Genomic DNA, 27688 nt, shown 5'->3' with positions numbered 1-27688 from the left:
CGATAGATAAGAGTTGAATATTGTTAGCATTTTACAAAATGTATTCAATTATATTTTTTGAATTATTTATCTAGATAATTTTAACCAATTTTATTTTAACCAAACTTCTTTGAACAGGAAGCCCACAAAAGATACTCTTACTTGGATTTCTCAGTATTTAAAGGTAAGTTAGTATCAGAGTAATTGTGATGCTTAAAGGAAAAAAATTTAAACAATAATAACAACAAAAACTACTATCAGAAGGAAAAACAAAAAGCACAATTACAAATTATCATCTTTGTAGTGTACCTTGAAAGGGATGTTAATTGCTACCTCCTTAACAATCAAACTCATTAGGAAGAATAAAGCTGGTTTAGGCTACAAAACTGCTCATTAGCATTCCCATTTGTTCTATTAAGGGCATTTCAAACTTACATGGCAGTATGTCCTTATATCTGTTCTTTTTTACATTTTCTTCTTTTTCTCCAGTGGCTGTGGGATAAATCTTTTCTGTTCTATATTTGGTAGACAATCTTCTTAATCGCTTAAAACACAAAAAAAGAAAAATTCAAGTTTAGAAAAACATTAATATTTTCAAAATTTTAATGATTTAGAAATAGCTCTTCAATGAATTTTGCTAAACCCAGTTCCTCACAACTCATTTTCTTGTTTTTCTAAGCTCACAATACCTCTCCACCCCTCAATAATTAACCCCAAGGGTAATTTCTTTTTTAGCGTAAGTGCAAACATAAGATTAATATTCCAGTAGTGAAAGAAAAGGGACACTAGAAATCATTAATAAACACACAGAATACTTAACTCAGTCTTTATTTTGTGTTTTAACTAAAGGTCCCCAAAACTAAGTTTTAAAATCATGCCTAAAAGATCACATATAAACTTCTTTCTTCCTTCTCTCAATATACCTTGAGCACCCATCATGTGCCAGGCTCCTTCCAAGGCATAAGCTAATAATTACTTATAAGACACTGCAAAACAAAGTTCTTTCACGTTGAATTGGAAATGTCCAACAAAGACCAATTCTGTGTATTCACTGCGTTACAGAAGCGGTTTGTGAGTTAGTGACAAGCCCTTACCACATACGGCAGTGGGGATGTTCTTTGGGCTGGAATATTTCTGAACGTCAGTAATACACTTCCTGCTTTCAGAAGCACTGAAAAGTCAGCATTGTGAATCGTTTAAATTCACTACTCAATTACATTGCTGAAATTTAATTTCAAAGGAGCCTACTTTCTTCCAGGTTTAAAGACATATTGAAAGCATTCTGGTTTTACTATTCAAAAAATTATTAAATACAAACTAAATGAAAAAGAAGCCCGGTAACATTTAACTTTCTCACCATTTTATTTTTGCTACTTGTGATACTAAAATTTAAGCAACTAAGAATATTATGTCTGTATTTCTAAAAATCACAGATAGAACTCTAATTCAAGATTCTTAACTTATTCTTGTGATACTTTTACAGCACTTGAAATAATCTTACAAATAGGCACTTACATATAGAATAGTGAGCCTTTTGTTTTTCTTTAAAAACTACTGAACTTTATCACCACAATCTTAGAGATTTAAAGCAGGAATATGCATTTTTTTTCATTACAATGAAAAGACTTACTAGCATCTTGTTTTGCATTGGCACATTGCCAAAGTAAAATCCCCCACATTTATGATGCTATTTCCTGTGGTAATAAAGTTCTCAAAGTAAGCAAGCATACTGGGGGGAAAAAGTGTATTGAAAAGTAAATGGTTGTTGGTGAGGGTGTGCGAAAACCAGAACTTCAGTACAATGCTGGTAGGAAAGAACATTCGCACAACCCCTTGAGAAGGGTGATTTGGCAATTACAAACACCCATAACCCCTTAACCAAGGAAGTGTACTACAAATTTGTCCTCTAGATAAACCACACACATGAAACAATGTATGCAGCACAAAGGTACTTACCGAAGCACTGTTTATAAAAACCAAAGACTGTAAACAATCAAAAAAGTCTGTTAATAGAGGACTGGTAAAAAGATTGGTTTTATTCATACAATCAAATATGATACAGCTGAAAACAAATGAGGAAGCTCTTTACATATAGTGATACGGAAATATCTCAAAAATACATATTAAGTATAAAAAGCGGGGAACACAATAGTGTCTATAATACACCACTATTGGTGTTAAGAAAAATAAAAATATATTTGTATTTGCTTGTACACGTGTATAAAATATCTCTGGAAGAGAAACTATTAACAAAGGTTGTTTGTTGTCTGTGGAGAAGAGAAACGGGTAGCTGCAGGAAATAGTCAGGAAGGAAACATTACTATACGTCCTTTCATACCTTTTGGATTATATGAATGTATTGCCTATTCAAAAAATTAAATATTAAAAAAAGGGAAAGCAGAAAAGATTGTTCATGATTTCATTACTCCACATTAACAAAGATCCTCCTAGTTACTTCCATATACATCTTACATACTTAATCAGAATTTTTGTATTTTTTCTGCTCAAAGATTTTCATTTTCAGATATTTATAGTATCTTCATACAGTACAAAATATTCTATGTAAATGTGACTCAGAAGGATATCAATCTAAATAGCTGCAGAAACACAGGAGGAAAAGGAATGTAACTTAGGTAACAATCATTTAAAATATATATATATATATATATATATAAAAACTACACAGGAAAGGAAAGGGGGGATGGGTTTAATCATAAAATGTCAACATAATTCTGAAATACCTGCTGCGATCACTCTAAGCATTTCTTCTTTTACATGACAAATTTGAGAAATGTGCAAAACAAAGTTTTTATGTGAAATGATTTTTCATTTCGCATATAAGGAACTTGAGAACACTTTTGTGTACAAATAAATATCTAATTTGCGTTTGAATTTTTATATATGCAGTTTTCTTAAATCCTAGCAGAGCATGAGATACTCTCTACATCAAGCTTCCAATGAAGAATGTTCTATTAAAATAAGTCTACATAAGCAGTGTACTTAGAAATTTTCACACCGATCAGAGCTACTAATCTCTGATGTAACAGATAAAACAAAGGTGGTCTATTCAACCTAAAAACTTTTTGTACATTAAAAAAAACTCAACATCAAAAGAACTCTACCCAACTGTATTAAAAGGATATCCTCAAGTAGGGACGTATTTCCTAAGCAAAAAACGGGTCAGTTCTATAGTTAGCTGCTTGAATTAAAATTCTAGGTCTGCCACTTTCTAGCTGTATGACACTGAACATTTAACTTGGGTGTCACCTTCCGTAATATGAGGATAACACCGTCACTGAGCAAACGGCCTGGCACAAAAAAATGAGCTCAATAAATGTTTATTATTATTGAGTCAATTACTGAAACTCTTCAAATGCTATTTGCTGCTACAGATTTTTCCTCTTTAAAATCACTACAGATTTATTTCTTTCTTTAAAATCTCTCCTAGATCAGAGATCAAAAGGAGTCACATATCCTGGGACAACTTGTTTGCCTGGGAGTGTTAAGTACTATAAAGCATGCTTCATTCGTACAGTCAAATTTGAGCATGCTGCAGAATCACCTGAAGGGCTTGTTAAAATACAGACGGCAGGGCCCCATCCTCAGAGTTCTTCATTCAGTAGGTCTGAGGTGCAGCCTGAGAATTTGTATTTTTAGTAAGTTCCTAGGTGCTGCTGCTGCTGCTGTCTGGGGCCACGCTTTAAGACCCACGGTATAGGTATAAGGTTCAAGACGAAGGAGTAGTGTGATCAACAGCATGGAGGAATAGAGGCTGACTTCAGTAATTCTTAGGTTCCTCTTTATTTTATGGACAAGACGGCAGCATGAAATAATTGTGAAAAATTGAACTGGGATTTTTCTTGGGAGGTAGAGGACAGATTAGGGATGAAAAAGGAAAAAGGGAATTACAAGTAGCAAAAAGAGGGACAGGAGAGATCATAGCTCAAAAGCAAGTGAGAGCAAAAACATGTACCAGCTATAAACAAAAAGAATTCAAAGGTTTTCAGATCAGACTCTAGATAAAACTGGTAGGTATGGCATACAGGAAAACCAAAATTCCTTCTACATTTCTTTTCTGTCTCAAAACATCAGAATAATACAACACTGCATGCACCTGGTGGCATCTGACACCAGTAGTGTGTAATTGGTAAAAACAAACAAAAATCCATGAAAAGGTGCTTTCAAGATTCCACTTTAAAAACGTGCCATGATAATCCTCTCCCTGTGTCTTTGTGTATGCTTTCTCTTTGCTTCTGAGTGGTCATTCCACTTTAAGACCTCCGAATCGTACCCATCTTTTAAGGCCTAGTCCCTTCAGAGTTTCTTATCCTCCTTATGCAAAAATAATCTTTCCCTTCTGAGTTCTTTATAAACCTTATATGTACTATTAAGACACCATTTCCTTCTCTTTATGATAAATACATAAAGAGAATACATCTTACTTTCCCTACTAAACTCTAAGCTCCGTGGGTACAAGATTACTGTCAGATTAGTATTTGTAATGCCCTGTACCCCTGGAGCATATTAAACGCTCATGTGTTAAATTAACCTTAGATTAAGATTTGAATGCTTGCCCAAACAAAATAAGGTTTTGTTTTCATAACACCACATCAAAATTAATGTCCAAACAGTGCCTGAAGTGCAGGTAGCACCAGAGTGCATTTAACTATATACAATGGAAAGTATGTACACATACAATTTCATTTCACCTTCCTGACCATCATTTCCATTGTCTCTAGGAAAGCGGTTACTAGGAAATTGAGAAACATGCCATCATACACTAAGGAACCTTATTCATAAGCATAGTGCTACGTAACAGACTATATGAGAACAGCACTGAACTAAACACTAATAATTCACTTAAGTTTCACATAATTATTTAATATAATCCTAAAGTAAAGAGGTACTTTGAATCATTTACTGTCTTAACTAGGCAAAAATATCGCTAAATGGTATATTTACATAAGTTATAGATACCACATGCTTTCTTTACCAGGTGTGGGTTTTTCTTTTTTTGTATTTTCTTACACCAGCAAACAAACCCAAACACAGCCTTTAAGAAAGACATTTTCAATTAAGTCTACCCTTAAAAGTTGAAAAAGTCACATAATAAACTCCTTAATTCCATTCTTATCTCAGAATCACTGTTCTAAAAGGCAAGTCTGATCACTTTTAGTCCCACACTTAAAAATCCTCCAATGGGTCTACCACCTCCAAGATAAACCACCAATTTCTTAGTTTAATTATAACATATTTTGAATGCTGCCTGTCCAATGTCCTAGCTTCTTTTTATAACACTCTCTCACTTAAGAGTTTCATGCTCCAGCCATACAGAATTATCCACCATCACCACCACAAGCAACTCTCCACCCTCTGATATCAATTTCACAAATTATTCTTGCTAGTGACTTAACAGAAGGACCTGGCTAAAGTGTTATTTCCTTTGTGAAGTCCTTCTTGAACCTTCCCTTCTCAACTGTTCCTCAGCCCCCAGCACTGAGGAGTTAAGAAGACACTGCTCTATTACCACTTGTGAAAAGTATTTCAACACTGGTCTGTCTCAGTCACTAGACTATAAAATTGAAGGCAGAAACTGGACTATCTTATTGGACTTTATAGACCAATACCTAATACAATACAAATCATATTAAAAATGGGTGGATTCAAGAATTACTTATTGAGCCTTCTCAGACAAGTCAGTATATCTCTAATATATTAGATTTTCTTTTTTTAAAGATTTTATTTTTCCTTTTTCTCTCAAAGCCCCCCGGTACACAGTTGTGTATTTTTAGTTGTGGGTCCTTGTTTTTAAGTTGTGGCATGTGGGACACCGCCTTACCAAGGCTTGATGAGCAGTGCCATGTCCACGCCCAGGATTTGAACTGGTGAAACCCTGGGTCGCAGAAGAAGAGTGCACGAACTCACCCACTCGGCCACGGGGCCAGCCCCATAATATATTAGAATTTTTGATGCAAATAAAAACTGAGTTTAATATTCACTTTGTTTTCGAAGTTCCAAATTATTTTCTCTTTATTTCTTAAGACACAAAAAGTTTATTCCCCTAATCTTAAATCAACAAACTGCTTCTCAAAGACCTCTAAAAGTCATAGGCAAAATGCCTATCCTCTTTAAGGTATCCATTTGTGTGTTAAGATTTGAGTTCTTTAAAAGGATCGAACAGTGTGACTGCTGATCTAAGGACCGAGGCTAATGAGAAGGAGTTGTGAGATGTCTGCTGAATGTCTCCTGTCAAACAGCTACCTATCTACTGGACTGCCCACTGGGTGTCTCCTGGGCATCACAAACATGTCCAAACAGCACCATCCAACAGGTGCTCAAGCCTAAGAGCTGGGAATCCTTCTTGATTCCTTTCTTTACCCCCCTCACCTTCAACATCCAAACCATCAGCAAGTTGTATTAGCACCACCTCTAAAATTTATCTAGTTCTCTTCGTATTCACTGAACAGACTTAGAATTCAGAACACATTTAGACAGAGACAAGTATTGCACTTAATTGTTGGCTGGATTTTAAATTAGGACAACTAAGAAAACAAATGGATACAAAAAGTAATGGAGCTAAAATGGAAATTAAGTTAAATCAAATTCTTTTTGGAGTAAGATGGGATGCAAATAAATTAAATATTGCAGACTTCTCATGCTCTGTTACTAGGCCAGACACTACTGCCTCAAATTCCTCAATGTCATAACACTAAAAAACAGTAAGGAGCTTCATAAGACAGTACTTAAAGTAAACATGCACACAAGAATATACAAATCTTAAAACTGTACCTTAAAGTGAAATAAAATTACTTTAAGCTTAAGAGTTATATTGCAGCAAAATAAAAGAATACCTAACTCATAAAATGCTTTTGCCACTGCTCTGAAAAATATCCGAGGCAATTGCTGGAGAATCTATCTGAATTTTAAAAGGTAGGGGGGGGGTTGGCACATAGTTGGCATTGAATAATAACTGTTAAATGAATAAATTCATCTGGTTTTATACCTGAAATATTTAATTGTCCTCGGTCACAAAAGCCACTCAATCGTAACGCTAAGTTATCACTATCTACAAGTTGCATCATTAAGCCAAGATAAATTTTTTTTTAAACCCCAAAGTAATGGCAGCAAGTAGTAAAATCAGAGTATAATTTCCACCACAAGTATACTATCTCTAATTGGCTGTTCTTAAATCTTCACAAACATATTTATATAAAAATATGCATACCACTAATAATACTGTTACAAGCAACTAAAACAACCCAAGGGTCTTTCAATCATACAACTGCAATGTCCACCTTTAACTGCAAAATATGCAACTTCAACTTTCAAAATGTATCTTCCTATCTTTGTTTATGCTTTACCTATTGCTGCATGACAGATTAACTTATCTGTCATTCTTTTTTAGATACTCATAGCTAAGCCTTCTCATTTGAAGCTAAGTCAGGACTGATACTAAAAGGACATACTTTGAAGTAAATGAGGGCTGAGCTGACGCGTCTTTAGGTAACAAAATGATTTTCTTTGTTCATGTTGATTCTGATGCTTCAGTTATTTTCCTAGTAGTCTGCCAAGCAAACTCCTTGCTTTCTTCTAGCTCAGTACAGAAATCATCTTGCTGAAACATTTCCTGAGACTAGTACGGGCACCCACTCCCATCTTCCACTTCCTCTCAAATTGCTTCCTCATCTCTGACCACAGCCCTTTAAACAGACCTCTAATCTAGGACACATCGCAACGCACAGTAATTATACAGTAATTATACACGCACACATACCATCCCTGATACAACGTGAACTCCCTGAAGATGCAGACCGTATCTTCCTCTTCTATTAATTAATACCAGCTACTACCAGCACAACCCATGACAAACGGTAGCAAGTCAATAAACTGTTTAGGTCTCCGCGGGTGGTAAGGTTCAGAGAAAATGGATGCAAATCAGAACTGACCAGTATACATGAGAAACAATTTTCTCTCCCTGCTTACATTTCATTACTACTTCACAATGGAACAGCTTTGAGACAGAGAAGCTGGGGTTCAATTTCTAGTTCCATCAACCAGCAAAGGAAATCTCAACACAGCAGCTTTATAATCCTCCCTAAATGAGTGTAGCTATAGACCTTAATTTTGACAATTTGTTTTTAAATAAAACTTTGTACTACAGACTGTATATTTAAAAATAATAAATATGGCAAGGCATAAAAACTAAAAGAAGAAAAGGTAATAAAAAATTTCACAACAAGCCTATAACTGTTTTTTGCACAGCCTGGACAAGAAGCAAATGTTTTTTCTTTCTTAAGAAAGGCTCTTGTTTTCTAGTTGGAAAAGAAAATACAATGTTTTCTCAAAATTGAAATAAGAAGATATAATGCAAGTTTATTCCCTCTCTACCTCCAAGCTATATTCCTATGGAAATAAAGTAGAATCTCATTTAAATTAAGAGAACAATAAAATCGTTTTGTCATATATATTAGATATATTAATTTTATTGAAATAAAGACATTTAATACAGAAAATGGAAAAGAAAAGTGTTCCCAGGTTGATTATTTTTGTTTCTACTCACCAAGCCCTCACCTTCTCTTTCATCTGTTTCTTCACCATCCTGTATCTAATGCCTCTCTAACCATTTAACTCATGCAACCAGTCGTTCCCTATTTTCCAGGTCAATCCTAATTCAAATGTTTTGTCCCACTGTCCCTCGAGCAAACAGCTCAGAAATTCCAAAATCTGGGTATTAAAACTATGGTTCCTGACTATGCCACCCCTCACCTGATTATGTGTCTTGACTGGAGAAAACACCATCACCATAGTCTCTTTCACCCTTTAGTCTACTTTGGGGAATACTCTGCCAAGCCCAGACTCTCAAAGTATTTCAAAGCAATCCATCTCTAATCTTATCATTTCTTAATACATAATATATATATACAATAAAATCGAGAATATTGAGTCCCAGCTTTAACACATTAAGCCAAAATAACACCAACTGTTCAACTAAAAAATAAAACAAAGAAGACCCCCAAATTAACAGCATGGATGCAGAATTCATATTTATCTTTGCAAAAACAAATATAGCACAGGAAGAGTGACCTTTGCAGTTTAAGAAAGTTCAATACATATTTACCACTATGGAAATAAATTATTTTTTGCTAGGCCAGACTGCCACAAAGATGTGGTCAACAGACCAAAGTTTTACAGAGAAACCTGCACTTCCTGGTGAACCATTAACTCTTGAACTCCCTGAAACTTTCATTCTCCCCTTTACCACTGTTACTGAAGCTACTTTTACGAAATCACCAATAATCTCCAAAAGGCATCAAAACCTCAGAAGCCTCAATTCCTACAAAGTGTTTAACACAGATGAACCGCCCCTTGTTAAAACCCCTTTCTTAGATTCCATGAAACAAGTGTCTCTTGATTCTCCTCTTACCCTGCTCGTCAGTCCTCTCTGGCTCCTGTTTCCAGGCCCCAAACGTATGTGTTCTCTGCACAACTGTTTTCGCCCCAAATTTCTTCCTTTGTCAAGTGTATCCCCTCCCTTCCATGCCTTTAACTATTACATCTATCAAGATCTCAAAAATCTCTATTTCTAGTCCTGACTTTTCCGTTCCAGTTCCATTTTCAAAGTGCTACCGAACATCCCCAACAGCAATTCAACCTAACTAGACAGAAAGGAATTCATCTGATTTTTCAAACGCTTCTGTGTCCCTTTTCATTTTCATGGCACCTTGGCCCTCCTCACCTACTCGGGCTTAAAACCTCTAGTATTGTTGGACTTTTCCCCCTTATCTGTCCACTTGCCTTCTCTCACATCCAATCAGTTTCAAGTTCTGGTGGGTCCACCTCAGTAAACATCTCCCAAGCTCGGCCCTTACTTTCTAGTCCCACTGCCAATGACAAAAGACAGGTGTTTTAATATAGGATCACAGGTAACTTAATTTCCTTTCCTTTAACTACATTGTCTTTTCAATTAAAAATAAAAAGATTTAAGAAATCCTTTGAATGATGAGGAAAAAGGGAAAAGAAATACTATAAATAACTAATTAACGTATGTCCAGGAGTCGAGACATAAGCAATGTGTTTATGTCATCAGACCGTGTATCTAACCACCCTAACACAGCATCGAGCATGACGACGACTTTAAACATGTAAAAGGTGAGATTTAACAACACGTGAAACATTCAAGGGAAAATTTTAATTAGCTGCCTCAGATGAGCAGAATTGTTATTGAAACTAGCAGATACCAAAATATCTTCATTTGTATACCCAAATATTGCCAAATTTTTGTTCCTAAAGGCCATTTTAATCCCTTTTGTGTGTGTACCCTAAGATTTGGTGCCATACCTGAGGAGGAGACTTCAGATCACACTGTTCATTACCAGCTCCAATTCCTGTTAAAAACTTAGAAAGCAATTTTTCTTTTTTCAGAAAGCAATTTTTAACTGCATACTGCAAGTCTATTTAGACTGCAATAGACAAAATAAATCATGGGCCAAATTCTGGAATGGTAGAATAAATTGTCATTGACATTCTCCCTAATCCTTCCATAATCAATCTACACAGCGACCACATACATCCTAATTGTTATATATCCGAAAACCTGAAAATTACCCAGCAAACCAGACTAAATTTACAAGCCATATTTTTGCACCTTTCCATTCCAACTCCCCAAGTCTAGTAACACATAAAGCATTACTATTAAGGGATCTGTTGTACCAATTTTTCCTATCAATGTATAAAAACATTCTTTGTGGGGTTGCCCTGTGGCCGAGTGGTTAAGTTCACACGCTCTGCTTCAGCGGCCCAGGTTTTCACTGGCTCGAATCCTGCGCGCAGACATGGCACTGCTCATCAGGCCATGCTGAGGCGGCGTCCCACATGCCACAACTAGAAGGACCCACAACCAAAAAACATCCAACTATGTAGTGGGGGGATTTGGGGAGAAAAAGCAGAAAAAAAAAAGGAGATTGGCAACAGTTGTTAGCTTAGGTGCTAATCTTCAAAAAAAAAATTCTTTGTATAAGGTATTTATGTTTTTAAGATGAAAAATTAAGTGTAAGAAAGGATTTACTTTAATACAATCATTAGCATTTTTCAAAGAGGAGAGACCAAGCAGAGGTGAAGTTAGGTTGGGTTGCCAAACTTTTGTTCACCGAATTCCGTTTTAGAGCCAGTGGGGCCGAGTGGGCAAGTGCTTGCGCTCCGCTTCGGTGGCCCCGGGCTCACCAGTTTGGACCCTGGGTGCAGACCCACGCCCCGCTTGTAAAGGCATGCTGCAGCGGTGTCCACACAGAGGAAACACAACGACCTACAACCAGGAGATACGACCATGCACTGGGGCTCTGGGCAGAAAAAAAAGAGGAAGACTGGCAACAGATGTTAGCTCAGAGGCAATCTCCCTCACCAAAAAAAGCATACTTAAAAAAAATTGCGTTTAAAATTCTCAATAGAAACAGAGTTTGGCAATTCCTTAAAAGGATAGTTATTACCACATGACCAGCAAGTCCATGCCTAGGTACATACCCAAGAAAATTCAAAATATATGTCCACACAAAAACTTGAACACAAATGTTCATAGCAGCATTATTAATTAGAACCAAAAAGTGAAAAGAACTCAAATGTCCATCATACGATGAACAAATAAACAAACATGGTATAGTCATGCAAGGGAGTATTATTCAGCCATAAAAAGGAATGAAGTACTAAAACATTCTCAAGAGATGAATCTTGAAAACATCACGCTAAGTGAAAGAAGTCAGACACAAAAAGCACATATTATATGACCCCATTTATATGAAATGTCTAGAAGAGACAAATGCATAGAGACAGAAAGTAGATCAGTGGTTATCAGGATGCTGGGGTGAGGGAGGAACAAGGTGTGACTGGTAATGGGTATGGGGTTTCTTTTGGGGGTGACGAAAATGTTCTCAAATTGGACATTGCTAATAGATGTCCAACTTTGTGACTATACTAAAAACCAATGAAACGTATATTTTAAAGAGGTGAATTTTAAGATACATGAATTAATCTCCATAAATGTGAATTTATCAACAAAGCTGTTATAAAAAATTCTTAATGGGAGGTTAGGGGATATTGATAATAATAATCACTGGCATCTCCAGAGCAGGCTGACCAAGGCACATTCAGTTCCACCTGCTAATAAGGAACATCCACCCTCCTCAAATTGAGTATTACTCAGCCTCTGTTCTTTACTGCAGACCTTCCCATTAGGACATTAATTCCACAGGGCCAAACATAACAAGAACACAGATTCTGATCTAAATAGGAGTAACATGAAGAAATTACAAATGAACAATCAGGTCTATTAGAAACTTTGGCCAGTGAACTTAGCACATAACTTTTCCAGAAAAGGATAGGTAAGTATGATGAACAGGAAAGATAAAAGTATGCAGTTTTAAACATGAGTTGATGCCCAAACCATAGTAATAAAGCTAGACAACTAATTTGGAAGACTGCATATTTAAGAGGGGAAGATAGTAAGAAGAAAATTCGGGAGAGGGCAGGATATTGGTAAGGCAAGATTACGGTGTAAGTCTAAGTCCTATAACTTCTATAACTCTAACCCAGGACGGCGAAGGAAAACTAAAATAAAAGAACTAAACCCAAACCTGGGTAATTAGGCAAATACGTGTTCGCTAAGTTTTAGTATATTTCTCCAGGGAAATGAATTGGAGGTTATTTTTTATACCAAACATTCAGATTCCTTGCATAAAGTATTTCATTCTGGCATTATTTTAGACTTGGTCCTGAAAGCCAGACCACACTACTACAAAGAGAGGTGCACCCCAAGTTACCAAGGGCATGATTTTGTCTTCAAATATCTCTTCATAATAATAAGCAGTGCTCCTTTTTCTTACAACACGTAAAATCAAACAAAAAGGCCAAACCTCAATCATGATAGAAACTAAGACCTACCTATAAACAATTATCAAGATTTCTGCAATACTTTTAATAAAAACACACACTTATGATGTAGAGGAAATACAAAACTAAGCCAAAATTTTAAATAAAACGTGACATTTTGACAACTTTTGAAACCATGGTCAAAGCTGACGCATCAAGGCTGCCCCAGGGAGAGAAGAGAAGCCCAAGGCATCCTGCCCTCCTTATGGATCTCTGTCTCCTCCGGGAAGACCTGATCCTATGCAAAGTTACAGGACCACCCAATAAACAGACCCCACCTGCACTGATAACACTTTAATGATTTTTTACATAATCTTTCCTTTGTCTTGTAAAGAAATAACTCACATACCTACCCTTATAAATTTAGCCCTTCCCTCAACCCATTGCAGCTCTTCACTGCCCATGGGTCCTGTCCCAAGCTATCCTCTGAATAAAAGAGCACTACTACCAGACCTTGAGAGTCCAAGAGATCTTTCTTTTGACTCCTAGGCTCACGAGCCTGCATCAAAAGTCACTGAAGAGAATTTACTAACATTTCCTAAAGCAGAAACTTCACTGAGACAAGCAGAAGCTATGTGAATCTGTATAGCAATCTTGGAGGAAAAATGATAAATAACTGAAACTTTAGCTGATTCTAAGAACTATTAATTGAAGTGGAATTATGATGCCACATTAACTGTCTTATGTGATGAGAGCATTTTACCTTGAAAATGAATCACAAGTTTTGTTTTATTATGATTGTCAAACTTTTATAAACTGGTGCTTTTGTGTTAAAGATGGAAATACAGAAACACTTTGATATAAAGAACTACAACTCAACAACAAAAACAAACACCACAATTAAAAAATGGGCAAAGGACTTGAGTAGATACTTCTCAAAAGAAGATAAACAAATGGCCAACAAGTATAGGAAAAGATGCTCAACATCACTCACCAGCAGGAAAATACAAATCAAAACCACAAGATAACACTTCGTACCCATTACAATGGCTACCATCAAAAAAACAAAATAAATGTTCGTAAGGATGTAGAGAAATTGGAACCTTTGTACACTGTTGGTGGGAACGTAATATGGTACAGCCAATATGGAAAATAGTACAGCAGTTCCGCAAAAAATTAAAACTTGAATTACCTTACGATCCAGCAATTCCACTTCTGGGGTCCATACTCAAAAGAATGGAAAGCAGTTCAGTGAACAGATATGTGTACATTCACACTCACAGCAATATTATTCACAACAGCCAAGAGATGTCAGCAACGCAAATGTTCACTGAGTGACGAACAGATAAAATATAGTACAGACAACAGAATACTCTTCAGTCTTAAAAAGGAAGACAATTTTGAGACATGGTACAACATGGATGAATCTTAACATTATGCTAGTTGAAATAAGCCAGTCACAAAAAGACAAATACTGTATGATTCCACTTAAATGAGGTACCAAGAATAGTCAAAGTGATAGAGAGAGAAAACAGAATGGGGGCTGCCAGGGGCTTGGGGGAGGGAGGACAGAGGAGTGCTTCAATGGGTACAGAGTTTTAGTTTTGCAAGATGAAGAGAGTGCCAGAGACCGGCTGCAGAACAATGTGAATGTCCTTACCACTACTGAACTGCACACTTACAAATGGTTAAGATGGTAAAGTTTATCTTATTTGCATTTTACCACAACTAAAAATTTTTTTCAAAAAAGGAAAAGAAACCCTTTGTAGTTGTTTGCATAGAAATTAAATGCCCTATCCAGCATAGGAAGGGGGACCAGCTAGTTGTGGGTAAGCGCGACTAAAGTATCTCAGATTACCAGGCCCCACAATACCCACGTATTAGAGAGCTCTACTCTACTCGCGAATTAACTGCGACAATTTTCAAAAAATAATCTACTTTTTCAGTTTGCTGACACACTGGTTCCAGACATTTATAATAAAAGGAAAAAGTAAGATTCAATTATCACCTTCATGAGGATGACTGGTTTCACATCATTTTCTCCTAACCTATGCTATGTGCCAGGTACCGGGCAGACACACAGATGTAGTGGTGAACAGGACAAAACCCCCGCCCTCGTGGAGGACACATTCCAGAGCACATCCGAGTCACGCAGCACTTACCATTCCTGCCTCTTACATCTGTCATGTTTACACGTTTTATCTCATCACTACCACTGTGACCGCCACCAAAGATTATCATTTCCCATCTGCCAGAGATAATCTTTTATATTTCTCTTTATTCCCCCACACTGCTAGTGTCTTCCACGTATCACATAATTAATAAAGCACAGCAAGTCTTTTAGACATAATGGGCGCTGATAACCGCGTTCAGAACATCACATAGCGAACTGGCACCTCCCATCACGCTGATAATACATTCAGTTCAGTAAGTTGAGGTAATAGTTTGTATAACTGAAGAGTATACACTTAAAATGCTACTTGAAATCTGACCTTTGTGGCTTACCATATTGACATATGAAATTGATAAAGAAATGAAGTGTAATTTAAAATAATTTCTCTAAAACAGCATCTCCTTGTCCAAAATAACATACCTGAAGACACTCTGTTTTTGATTCATTTCGTATTACCTACAATGTCACCAAGGAAAGCTTTGAATCTTTTATCACCAGTGGAAAAATGTGCAGAATAAATGGGTCAGATAATACACACATACAAAAATGTCTATTAACATATGCTTAGAGATAAGGTGTGTGTGTGTGTATATATATATATGCCTATTTATACACTTATACACATATAATTTAAACACGTAATACGTTACATTTAACATTTTAAATTTATCCAAGCAATACATGCAGATGCTAACATTCAAACCATACCAGTTGCATCATGGGTTCTCAAAAGCACCCTCAGGTTCGATGATTCGTGAGGAAGACTCACAGGCCTATACAAATAGTGGTGTTCACAGCTATCATTTATTACAGCGAAAGGATGCAAAGCAAAAGCAGCAAAGGGAAAGATGCACGAGGCAAAGTGCCGAAGAAACCAGACATAAGCTTTCAAGAATTCTCTCCTAATGGAGTCACATGGGGCCCAACTGATTCCTCCAGCAATGAGTGGTGACAACACCTTGAAATGCTAGCTACCAGGGAAGCTCACGGCAATTCACTGCCCAGAGCTTTTACTGGGGGCTGGTCACAGACATGCTCTGCTTAGCACGAACCACAATGCCAGACTACCAGAAGGAAAGCAGATGCCCAGCATAAACTCTATTTGTACAGTAAAGGCACAGTGAGCCATTCCTATCATGGAATGATGGGAACCCTCCCCATAGTCCAAGTTCCCAGCCAACGGCCAACCTTGCAAGCAGGCCTTTCTAAGGACAGTCGTCTCAGGCTTGCTCCGTTCATTATTTTCTGCACACACTATAAAGTGAAAAAGTAACCCCTTCTCCATATCCCTCTCCTTTGAAGTAGTCAACCACGTTAAAGTCTCTTTATTAATAGATATTTTATGTTGTTTCACAAAGTGCCGAAACCAGCATACCTGGATATACTATTTTATGCACATTCGCAAATATTATAAAGAAAAGATTCCTAGAAGTTGAAATGCTGGGTGGGTCAAAGAATACACACATTATTAACTTTTCTGTTAATTATCATTCACAGCATATGCTCATTTTTCTACTGGAGTGTTCTTTTTATTGATATCTAGAAGCTACTCACATATTTTAGAAAACCATTCTCTACCTATGAAATACGTTGAAAATATTTTATCTTAATCTATTGCTTATCTTTGCATTACCTTTTTTATTACAGACTTTTTTAATTTTTATAAGGTCAAATCTGATCTTTACTATTACATAATATTTGCGCTTTAAATCTAAGAGAAAAAGCACTCTAATTCAGATTGGCTTTGCCCTAAATGTTTCATCAGTCTCTTTCTATTGGCTCACTGACTCCCTCTAGACAACTATTACATAAAAAATAATTTACCCAAATATGGTGGATATTATATCTTTTTTGAATTTGTTTATTTTGAAATACAGTCACGTACCGCTTAACAGATATGGGGACACATTCTGAGAAACACGTTGTTAGGCAATTTTGTTGTTGTGCAAACATCAGAGAGTGTACTGAAGGGGAACAAAATATGCGAACCCAAAATATGCTTCTCAACATGAGGATTATTTTACGCTGTTTTTAAGAAACATTAAGACTCCGAAAGTTTTTGTCACCTCCTCAACTGCCTAAAAGAATTCAGATCCAGAAACCGATCTCAGGAAGCAGCTATCACTTCAGCACAACACGAACCAGGTGGAAGACAGGGAGGAACCTGGAAGAGTCTGTGTGCTGGACTCCCCTCTGTTTTCTTCTGTCTCTTGTGGCTGAGCACCTGTTTCCAAACATTTGCTCTTTGTCACCTACCTGTGAACTGCCCTTCTTCCCTTTGAAGTCCCTCCCTCTCCTCACCCCTAACATCTTCTTTTGTCTTTAGCTGAGCATGGTATTTAAGGTGAGAGCTTTGGTCATTTTGAGGAGTTACTCATTTTTCCTGGGTTTGTCCTGTGTATACATGCTATTAAACTTCTGTTTGTTTTCCTCCTGTTAATCTGTCTCATGTCAATTTGATTCTTAGACCAAGAATCTAGAAGGGGAGAGGAAAATTTCTTCCTTCCCTACAGTACTCCTACAAACCTGGATGGCACAGCCTCCTACACACCTAGGCTATATGGTGCTAATCTCATGGGACTACCATCACATATGCAGTCCACTGTTGACCAAAACATCATTATGCAGTACCTGACTATAAAATGAAGAAATCTTATGATTCAGCTACCATTTTATATTACAAAGTGAAGTCTAAGGCAAAGTATTCTCTTGCATCACTTTGTGAAGTGACAATTCTTAAGTACCAGCTAATTTCTAATGGGATGAGGCCATTAGTGTGACTCAGGGCTTCACTATCAGCTTGAATTCTTTGAGCCATACAACACTGCTCGTATAAGCCTTAACACTTAATGTGTAGTGTGGGTACACTGGCAATCTCTGGGATTAAATTATGTTAGAGTATATCCCCTATAGTCAAATAAAATTTATTGCTTAAATTATAAATTTTCTGCTGGCTAGAACATTTCATGCATGACAAAGACCAAATCTACTTTTACCTGTGGAAAACTGACAGCATTTATTCTAAAAATTCATACTATTTTAACCAATTCCCTGTTTGATGTCTTAATACTTATGAATTCACCAACAGCCCCATTATATTAGTTATTTCTATAAATGTTCTTTTTGATGCTCTTGTTTAGCGAACGCTGCCACTAACTGCTGTTCCCTGAAGTCTCTTCATTATACCCACCTGTATTTATCTGCTTAAAGGGTTACCTCTACTTGTTAAGTCCCTCCACCAAAATGCACCTACCCTTCTGGAGTCCTTTTGAAAGTCCTTTCTTATAAGGCATTCCAGGACTCTCCTAACAGTATGTGATTTTTCCCTTTTAAGAATCTTCATTGCACAACAATGTGAATGTGCTTAGTGCCAGTGAACTGTACACTTAAAAATGGTTAAAATGGTAAATACTGTTATGAAGATTTTACCACAATAACAAGTTGCAAAAAAAGGCGTCCTCATGACACTTTGTCCCGCAGTATTGTGTTCAGTTTTGCATCAGTTATGTGCATACATCTTTATTTCCCCATCTCTACTGAAAATTCCCTCAGGAAAGGGATCAGATAAGCCCCACTGCCATTCAAATAGGTTGAATTTACCAGAAAAGTCAGAAATAACTCACTCTCTTGGAAATGAAGCAAAGAGGATAATTCTGTATCTGACTCCAAGTCTGATGTGATTAAGAAATACAGTGACCATTTAACACCTGTTTTTACAACTTTAATAGGTGAAAGGGAGCCTAATCGTCCTCGTTTTACACACTGAATTAGTGCTAACCTCTACCCTCAATGGAGTTTTGTTTCAATGAAGTTGTTTTATCAATATAACAAACTTTGAAACTATAGGGAGGGCCCACAGTACTTATCAACATACACACTAACTAGCAGAGTACTAAAGGCAGATGAACAGAAGGGCTTGACTGATAAGTCTGCAGAGACGGAGCCATCTCCTCCTTCCACCCCGTGACTAAAAATGGTTCACACACAGCATTAAAAAAAACAATTCCATGTTAACAGACACGGGGCACTAACATGTCCAATCCATACTCAAGTATATTTAAGGCAAAAGGCTGACAAATACATAGTTGACAGCCAGCATAAAACTTAGATTCTACAGTGTCAGGCCACCACTTATTTCAAAGGTTCTGCCAGTCAGTCTCTCCCCCGAGTGAGGAAGGAAAGATGCTGCTGCTGGTGCCGACACCGGCACTGAAAGAGGCACGAAACCTAAGCACTATGAGCACAGGTTTGCTAGTTGTAATAGTTCTGCCACTTACTACTCATGTGACCTTGTGCAAGTTCAGTTTCCTCGTCTGTAAAAACTGGGCTTGAATTAGTCTGAGAATACAATGCAAATGCCCTGGTGACATTTTTTGCAGTTTATTATATAAACCAGGTTTACAGAATTATACAAACACGGTTATTTGCGTTGTCTGCTAAACATACGTTGTAAGCATATCACAGTGATAAATTTATTTAACAAGATTTACAAAGCACCTATCATGTGGCCACTGGCTAGGTACCAAAAGTATAAAGACAAGACAGATCCAGGCCACTGCATCTCTGAACCTCTGAATCTGGATCTCTGGCTACTGAAGATCTCATAACCTAGCAACAGAAACAGAAAAATAAATACGAATTGTAATATGATATCGTGAATTATAATAGAGGTAGATACAACGTGTATGGAAGCAAAAAAGGAGAAAAGGTAAGTTACGTTACACCTTTACTCTGTCACACCCAATTTATTCCATCCACAGTTTTCTGCCACGTGATGCGGACCATTTAATGGTTGCTACTCCCACCTCGCCCATACTGACGCACCTTCAAGGGGGAAAGCTCTGCACAGTATGACCCACTATTGGAGGCCTACTGCTCCCAGTGCCCCCACCAAGCTGAAGGCCAACTCTGCATCTGTTTCCTCACCTAAACAGCATCTGCTCACTGGGCTGTACTGAGAAGTAAGAGAGTTCATTAAGCACAAACGCCATGGCACCAACTCAACACTCGCAGGGTTTTGCAATCACTTCCTTGATTCCATCATCCCCGGGCTTTAAGGCAGCTCTGGTTGCGGTGGACGACCATCTTGTTTCGAGGTAGAGGACAAGGTAAACAGCAGCACAGAGGGAAGAAAGGGGAGAAGAGGAGGTCCAGGACTAAGCGAGGAGAGAATAATAACCCAAACCAATCCATTAGCTTTTGACTTGCCCTCACTCCCTTCCCCAACTTCTCTTTTCCCTAAAATGCCTACAGGTTTATTTTTCAGGACAACTCATATATATGACACAATTTCATGAATAAGGGTAATTCTCCCACCGCTTTAAAAAATAAAATATAATCCATTCTTACCTATTAACAATTGCCTAAACCCACATAATATCTTCCATTCTTCAAAAAAAAAAAAAAATTTTGTTTTTTTAGGAAGACTAGCCCTGAGCTAACATCTGCTGCCAATCCTCCTCTTTTTGCTGAGGAAGACTGGCCCTGAGCTAACATCCATGCCCATCTTCCTCTACTTTCTATGTGGGACGCCTACCACAGCATAGCGTGCCAAGCGGTGCCATGTCTGCACCGGGGATCCAAAGTGGCGATCCCCGGGCTGCCAAAGCAGAACGTGCGCACTTAACCACTGTTCCACCGGGCCGGCCCCTCACCCCCAAAAGATTTTTTAATGCATATTTGTCATACCCTCTTCTTAGTGCCTTTGACAAGGTCACCCATGACTCCTAATTGCTAAATCTAGGTTTAAATCGAAATTCTCTTTGAAACTCCTTGATCCAGTTGGCCTCTGCACCACGCTCCAGGTTCTGCTCCTAACTCTCCAGCACTGAGAGTTTATCATTCTCAAGCAGACACTTAAGTGTCTCTAATGTTCTGTATTTCTCTGTTATTCTCAGTGTTATGTTCTTAATCTCAGAAATCTCTTCTTTCATGAGTTCAATGAACACACATACACAAAAAAATTAGAGATCTACAGGGCCAAGCATGAAATGGGCCTGAGATCTAAATTCACTTCAAACTCAGTACACCTAAAATTGAACTCAGTACCCAACTCCTCCAACTCACCCTTCCTCTTGTACTCCCTAGCTCATCACTGTCATTCAGTGTCCAAGGCTGCTTGGCTAAGCTCCTCCCTTCCTCACCCTCCAATGTCACCAAGTCTTCTGAATGCTACCTCAGAACTGCCTTCCAAATTCATGCCTTTTCTTCATATTCACTGTCAGTGTCCTCAGGTCCTCCTGCTTGAACTACTGAAAGAGCTTTCTAAGTGGTCTCTGCTTCTGTCTTTATTCCTCTACATTTTCTTCTCCACACGGCAGCCCAAGCGATCCTGTTACAATGTAAGATAACATCACACCTAAGAGTAAAAGCCAAAAGGTTCTCATCTCCCCTAGAGGAAAAGCCCAAGTTCTTACAATGACCTATAAGAACCTGGATGGTCTGCCGCAACTCCCCAACCCACCGCAAACCTACTACTCTCTTCCTACCCCTTCTGCTCAAGCACACTGGCTTCCTCGACATCCTTCAAGACTCTTAACAAAGATCTTGGGCAGTTAATGTCCTTTCTGTCTGGAAAGTCCTTCTCGCAGATAACTGCAGGGCTCACTTCCTCACTATTTCAAGTCTTGGTTCAAAGTCTTAACCATCCATGTAATAAGAATACCCTCTACACCTGTCATATGGTAGACTGATCATAATAATAGCCTATTTTTCAACCCTCCCTATACTAAAACCACACATGACGTTGAGATTTTTCTGGCTTAAAAAGTGGAATCTATGGGCCGGCCAGGTGGCCAAGTGGTTAAGTTCGCATGCTCCGCTGCGGCGGCCCAGGGTTTCACTGGTTCGGATCCTGAGCGAGGACATGGCACCGCTCATCAGGCCATGCTGAGGCAGCATCCCACATGCTACAACTAGAAGGACCCAAAATAAAATATGCAACTATGTACGGCAGTGGGGGATATGGGGAGAAAAAGCAGGGGAAAAAAAAAAGACTGGCAACAGCTGTTAGCTCAGGTGCCAATCTTTAAAAAAAGGGGGGGAGGAATCTATTTCCCCCCCCTGAAGTTGAGGTGGTGTTATAATTTGCTCTGGCCAACAGAATGTGCCGAAACTGACGGCATGAACCGACAGCATGCCAGTTCCAAGCCTACATAGGCCTTGTGTATCTCCCCTTCACGTGCGCCACAGGCAGCCTACTGAGCAAGGAGAAACGTGGAGCAGCCACAAGCAATCCCAGTCAGCACAGCCAGGCTCGTTGTGCTGACAGTCAGCCGGCCCCAGAAACGTGAGCAAACTCAGTGAAGATCTGCAAAGAGCCTAGCTGACAACCAACATGAAAAAATACTTGTTATTGTAGGCCACTAAGGTTTTGTGGTTACTACACAACATTATTGTGGTAATAGATAAATGACACACTCTACTTTTCCTCCTTACTCTGTTTTACTGTCCTCCATAGCACTTAATATGTGGCCTACTATATATTACTTGTTTATTAGGTATTCTCCAACTCTTGCCAAGAGAACAGCTCCATGAGGAGTCGTAAGTCTTCAGGGTGTAGGACAACGCCTGGTGCACAGTGGGCATTCAATAAATACTGGAGGAATAAAGAAAAATGAGTAAGCCACCTGGAATGATGTGTCTTTATTAGATAGCTTTTCAATCTATGGAAGCCACCTGGAATTATGCGTCTTTATTAGACAGCTTTTCAATCTATGGAAGCCATCAAACTCAGAACTCTTTTGATTCACAAGTCAAGATTTTTATCAATATTATGTTTCTCACCAAATATGCTTTATATGCCATCAGCAAATAATTTTTTTAAATTCAGAAATATTCTTCGCAAAGGCTTTATCTCATCCTATTCTAATTTTTGATATCTACTTTATAGTAATAATTTTAGCATAGTATCACAAGTATAAAACTTCTAAGTTAATGAAGCTATACTGAGGAGGTACATGCTCAAAAATTCTTTCCTGTCATCACAAGTTTGGACATCACTGGCTTGGAGGAAAAAGTCAAAACTCCCAAGTTACTATCAATGATATCTTCAGATAATTAAATACACTATACACATTATTTTTTCTCTATCACCAAAGACGTCCCCAAAAGAGAAAAAGAGTGAGGGGTTGCCTTTTCTTCTTATATTTATTTCACTTCTCACTTAAGGCCCTCAATAACTCTTCCTTCCTATCATTTATTTAGAATAACACCTGATACACTATGTCCTTTAATCATATTATTACTAATTCTCACACTGTAAAATATTCCTGTTTAATGGATGAGGAAACTAAGATTGAGAGTAGCTTAAATAACTTACTCAAAATTACACAGGTCATAAGTAATGGCTGGGTCTAACCCAGGTACAAGTGCTGAGATCTACATCAACTGGAGAATCCAGTATAACACTGGACACTCAAATTGCTAAAATCAAGTATATCACAAAGATATGCTACTTCTGCCTGGTCCTTTCTTTCTGGCCATCTACACATTCCTTTCTTAACATCCTATAATTAAGATTCCCTCCCACTGGCATCAAAGATTCTTTTTCTTCTCTTGTCTAGCTACAATATATCTGAAAGATAAAACAGTGACAATTCATATATCGAGTCAATCCACATTCTATTTTAAAATAAAATTTTCTAAACCTTCTTTAACAATAAGAAAAATAATAAATGGTGAGATCATTTGGGAACATATTTGAAAATATTAGATATACTATAAACAGATATGGTTTGCAAACAATATATGGCTTGTAAACAATAAAAAACTGGCATATAATGAGGCAGTGACAGAAAATTAAATATTGGTTAACTATTCATCCTATACTTCTAGTTTAGATTAAGGTGCATTTTCCAAAAAAACTTTAAAAATAATCCGCCAGCCATCACAAGAATGTAGGGTGTGAGGAAATATCAGTATTTTATTATTCTTCAAAACTCTTAAGCAGCATTAGAATAAGCCATGTCACTGTAGTCAGTCTTACAAGATTAGCAAGATTTTTTCTTATTTCTAAATATTCAAGTATTCAATTATATTTCCCTTAGGACCTAAGATCATGAAAAGTAGAAAGTATGCTGCACTTGAGCCAATAAGAGAGGAGAGAGACCAAAGAGGTAGGTGAAAAAACAGGTATAAATGATGCCTCAACATCAAGGGAGGAAAGGACTTAAAAAAAAGAAAGGCTGGGGCCGGCCCGGTGGCCCAGCAGTTAAGTTCCCACATTCCACTTCTCACTGGCGCGGGGTTCACCGGTTCAGATCCCGGGTGCTGACATGGCACCACTTAGCAAAAGCCACGCTGTGGCAGGCGACCAACGTATAAAGTAGAGGAAGATGGGTATGGATGTTGGGTCAGGGCCAGTCCTCCTCAGCAAAAACAGGAGGATTGGCAGTAGTTAGCTCAGGGCTAATCTTCCCCAAAAACAAAAACAAAAACAAAAGGCACCAGTGCTGAATTCTATGAGGAAAGAGACACACCACAATAAAGTATCTACTGGATGTGTCCAAGCAACCAAAGGCAACTATCGTAACCGCAATTTCAGCAAAATGGTAGAGCTTGAAAGCAGCTGACAGTAGGGGTTAAAGGAACGAAGAAGGGGCCGAGGACGTGGAGCCAGCCAAAGCCCACCTAATTACTCATTCAAGAAAGCTTACTTTAAGCTTTAGCCTTCTACCATTAATAATAATTCCTTTGAATGTTGATTTTCACAAAGAAAAGGTTTCTTTTTCTAGCTTTTGAACTATTAAACTACCCTCCCTCTTTACTATTACACAAAATGAAAAGACCAAAGCATCTGGTATATTAAACATTAAAACCATATTTCTCTTACTTTAATAATTAATCTTCTACTATCTAAATTATAAAGTAAATTTAAAAGTTTTTACTTTGTGCAACATCTAATAATGCCAGTGAATGGGTTTAAAGATAATATTTGTGGGGCCGGCCCCGTGGCCAAGTGGTTAAGCTCGCACGCTCTGCTTCGGTGGCCCAGGGTTTCACTGGTTCGGATCCTGGGCGCAGACATGGCACAGCTCATCAAGCCATGCTGAGGCGGCGTCCCATATAGCACAGCCAGAAGGACCCACAACTAAAAATACACACAACTATGTACCAGGGGGCTTTGGGAGAAAAAGGAAAAACAAAATCTTAAAAAAAAAAAAAGATAATATTTGAACTGATTCAATTACTTCAGTTCAAAATCCTATTATTGATATCTACCTACTCTACATTCCTCCTTGGCATTTATATATAATCTATTTATAGTAGTATGAGAAATAAAGAATTACAAACAATTAGGCATAAATTATAGCAAACTTCTAAATTACACAGTACATCCTGATTTGTCTCTAAAACCCCTTTCCAACACTGATGAGTGTCAGGCACAAACAGGCCAACAGAGCAGATAAAGATGAGCAGAGGTGCACAGGGAGGCACAAAGACAGGCAGATACACACAGTACAGGGACAGACACACTGACGACCGGGCAAACAATAGTACAGCACTTAAATTTAGATGACTTGGGAACTAAAGCAACTATAGTTAATTTATTTTATTAATGCACAATCTATTGTAAAGAAAATACAGTAGGCTTTCAGATAGTGATATATTTTGGGCACATATTCAGGGAGTGAATAAAGAACGACCAGATACAATACTTTGATAAAAGTGATGTTTAGAATAATATTTCCCTGCAAGAAGGTAATGTTCTGGTTCCACATTTTAACACTGAAAACTCACAATTTAAATCTTGGGCACGATAAACACGCAGCTTATAGACTACCTTAATTTTATAATTTTGACACAGAAACCTTAAAAATGTGCGTTATGTTTAACAGGTACCGTATATGTGAAATGACACTCCCATAGCCAACAGAATGTCCTCTCAAGTCACAAGGACTCTGCTTCTTTTTCCTTCTCTGAAAGAAGGTGGATGGAGTTTATTTGGAGCTGAAGTTTTAAAACAGTCAAAAAAAATTTTTTTCCAGTTTTGTTTCAAGGATTTTTGTCCTAGATACTCTTTGGGCTGCCTGCCTAGTTGGTGAATATCCTTCTCACTCCCTAAGAAAGTCCCTTCCATACACCTCTGAATAAGCTCCCCACCTTGGTCAACTTCACACATTCAGACTACACAATACCCATCCCACTGGCAAGGTGACTGACGCTTTCAGAAATGTGAAAGTGATCTAACAATTCTAGTCATTCTGAGCTCTCCCCCTAAACTGAGATAAAGCTAATGACATAGGTTAGATGACCATAAGGGACGCCTTTATTCAGAACATGCAGCTCCATGCAGTGAAAGCCAAAACAGAAAGAGAGACAAGAGTAGAGCAGATGCACAGAGAAGCAAAGACAAGCATGCAAGCAGCCCTAGGGAAGAAACTGATCAACATGGAGACCCACAGAGGACAGCGGGGCTCAAGGGAAGGGAAGAGTCACCTCAGCGCGCACAGCTCTCCATTTCTTGGTTCTGGTCCTTCAAGCAGCTCAGGGGCAGCACTCCACTGTAATACATTCCTTCTTCACTTAAGCTACTTTGGAAGTAGCCTGCAACCAAAAATCTATACCAACAAAGAATTTTTCTATAGTTTTCAGGATATATTTATGCCCCATTTTTTTCTTTATTAACTTTTCCCCTAAATAATAAGAATGCCATTGTTGGCCTAGGCAATACCATGTCCTAGAAAAAGCATCTGCTTTGAAAACTTGGGTCAAACTCAGCTCTGCCCACTGCTCACTGTAAAACCTGTAACAAGTTCCTTCATTTCTAAACAGTTTTAGCGTCTCTTTCAACATTAAAGGGTCTATGGGTTACAAGTAAATCCACTGTACACAATGTGGGAGAAGGTGTCCAAAAAAGCTATTCTCCACACTTTTGTAGCATGGGATATAGAACGCCTTTCCTTTCTCACTTTGGTTCTGGTCCCAAATGTGCAGTCTCAAAATCTCTCAGAGTCATCTCATGGAAAACTCAAATTTGCTGAGGAATCCAAACCAAGCAAGAGGCCTACCATTGAACTTTGCCTAGGGCTTAAAGACTTTTTTAATGTAATTTTTTTACAGGGCACTTTTAACAGAGCCAATGAAAAACACTAATCTAACCATCTAAGAACTATACAGAGAGAGTACTACTTTATATATACAGGATAAAGTAAAATGACCAGACTTAAGAACAATGACCACATGGCTGGAATCTGATTTTAAAAAGATCATTCATACCAACTAAACCATATATTGTAAAGGTAAACTATATCATAATAATGAAACATCAAAACACCCCTCACCAAAACATTCAGGAAGGCACAGGCCAATTCCACAGTCAGCTCACGCCCAGCATGGGAGCAGCTCTCCCTTTGGGAGTTCCCTCCTATTATCTGGGTATACGGGTTTGGCCTATTTTATACATTGCCTCCCCGTTCCTCTCTCTAAAACCTACATGTAGTTCTCATCTCTATGTCTTTGCAAGTGCTGTTTGCTTTCTAAAACTGAACTGCCTTTTATCCTAGTCCACCTGACAAGCTCTTCAAGGCTCAGCTCAAATGTGGCCTCTTTGCTGAAACTGTCCGCGTCTACCCAGGCAGACTCAGGCTCTCCTGCCACCATGGTTTAAATCTGGAATACACTTCCATTAGAGTAATACGACATCTTGAGTAACCTCTGAGGACCTTCCACATACTG

General features: G+C 38.0%; 1 protein-coding gene and 1 long non-coding RNA gene across 4 annotated transcripts in view; both read right to left on the bottom strand.

Annotated features, from left to right (window-relative positions):
• PTPN12 (protein tyrosine phosphatase non-receptor type 12) overlaps positions 1-27688 on the bottom strand; it is an 88333-nt gene that overhangs the window by 48658 nt on the left and 11987 nt on the right. For 2 of the 3 annotated variants that reach the window (XR_011502218.1, XM_044769349.2), the window contains exons 2-3: positions 1936-1962; positions 415-523 (exon numbers count right to left, since the gene is read on the bottom strand). Coding sequence is in view for 2 of the 3 variants with exons in the window: in XM_044769349.2 (XP_044625284.2) it covers positions 415-523; positions 1936-1962 (136 nt within the window). In the remaining variant the exon portion in view is untranslated. The remainder of the gene's footprint in view (positions 1-414; positions 524-1935; positions 1963-27688) is intronic. The other variant, XM_044769350.2, reaches the window with a different exon arrangement.
• LOC139044872 (uncharacterized) lies at positions 19376-26755 on the bottom strand. Its single transcript, XR_011502254.1, has 4 exons — positions 26450-26755; positions 22499-22607; positions 19937-20095; positions 19376-19618 (listed from the first exon to the last, which is right to left on the bottom strand). It is a non-coding gene; the product is annotated as an uncharacterized lncRNA (long non-coding RNA).

This window comes from Equus asinus, chromosome 1 (assembly GCF_041296235.1).
Source record: "Equus asinus isolate D_3611 breed Donkey chromosome 1, EquAss-T2T_v2, whole genome shotgun sequence".
Classification (NCBI taxonomy): Eukaryota; Metazoa; Chordata; class Mammalia; order Perissodactyla; family Equidae; genus Equus; species Equus asinus.
The sequence above is the reverse complement of the archived record's forward strand: the minus strand, read 5'-3'. Positions and strand labels throughout refer to the sequence as shown.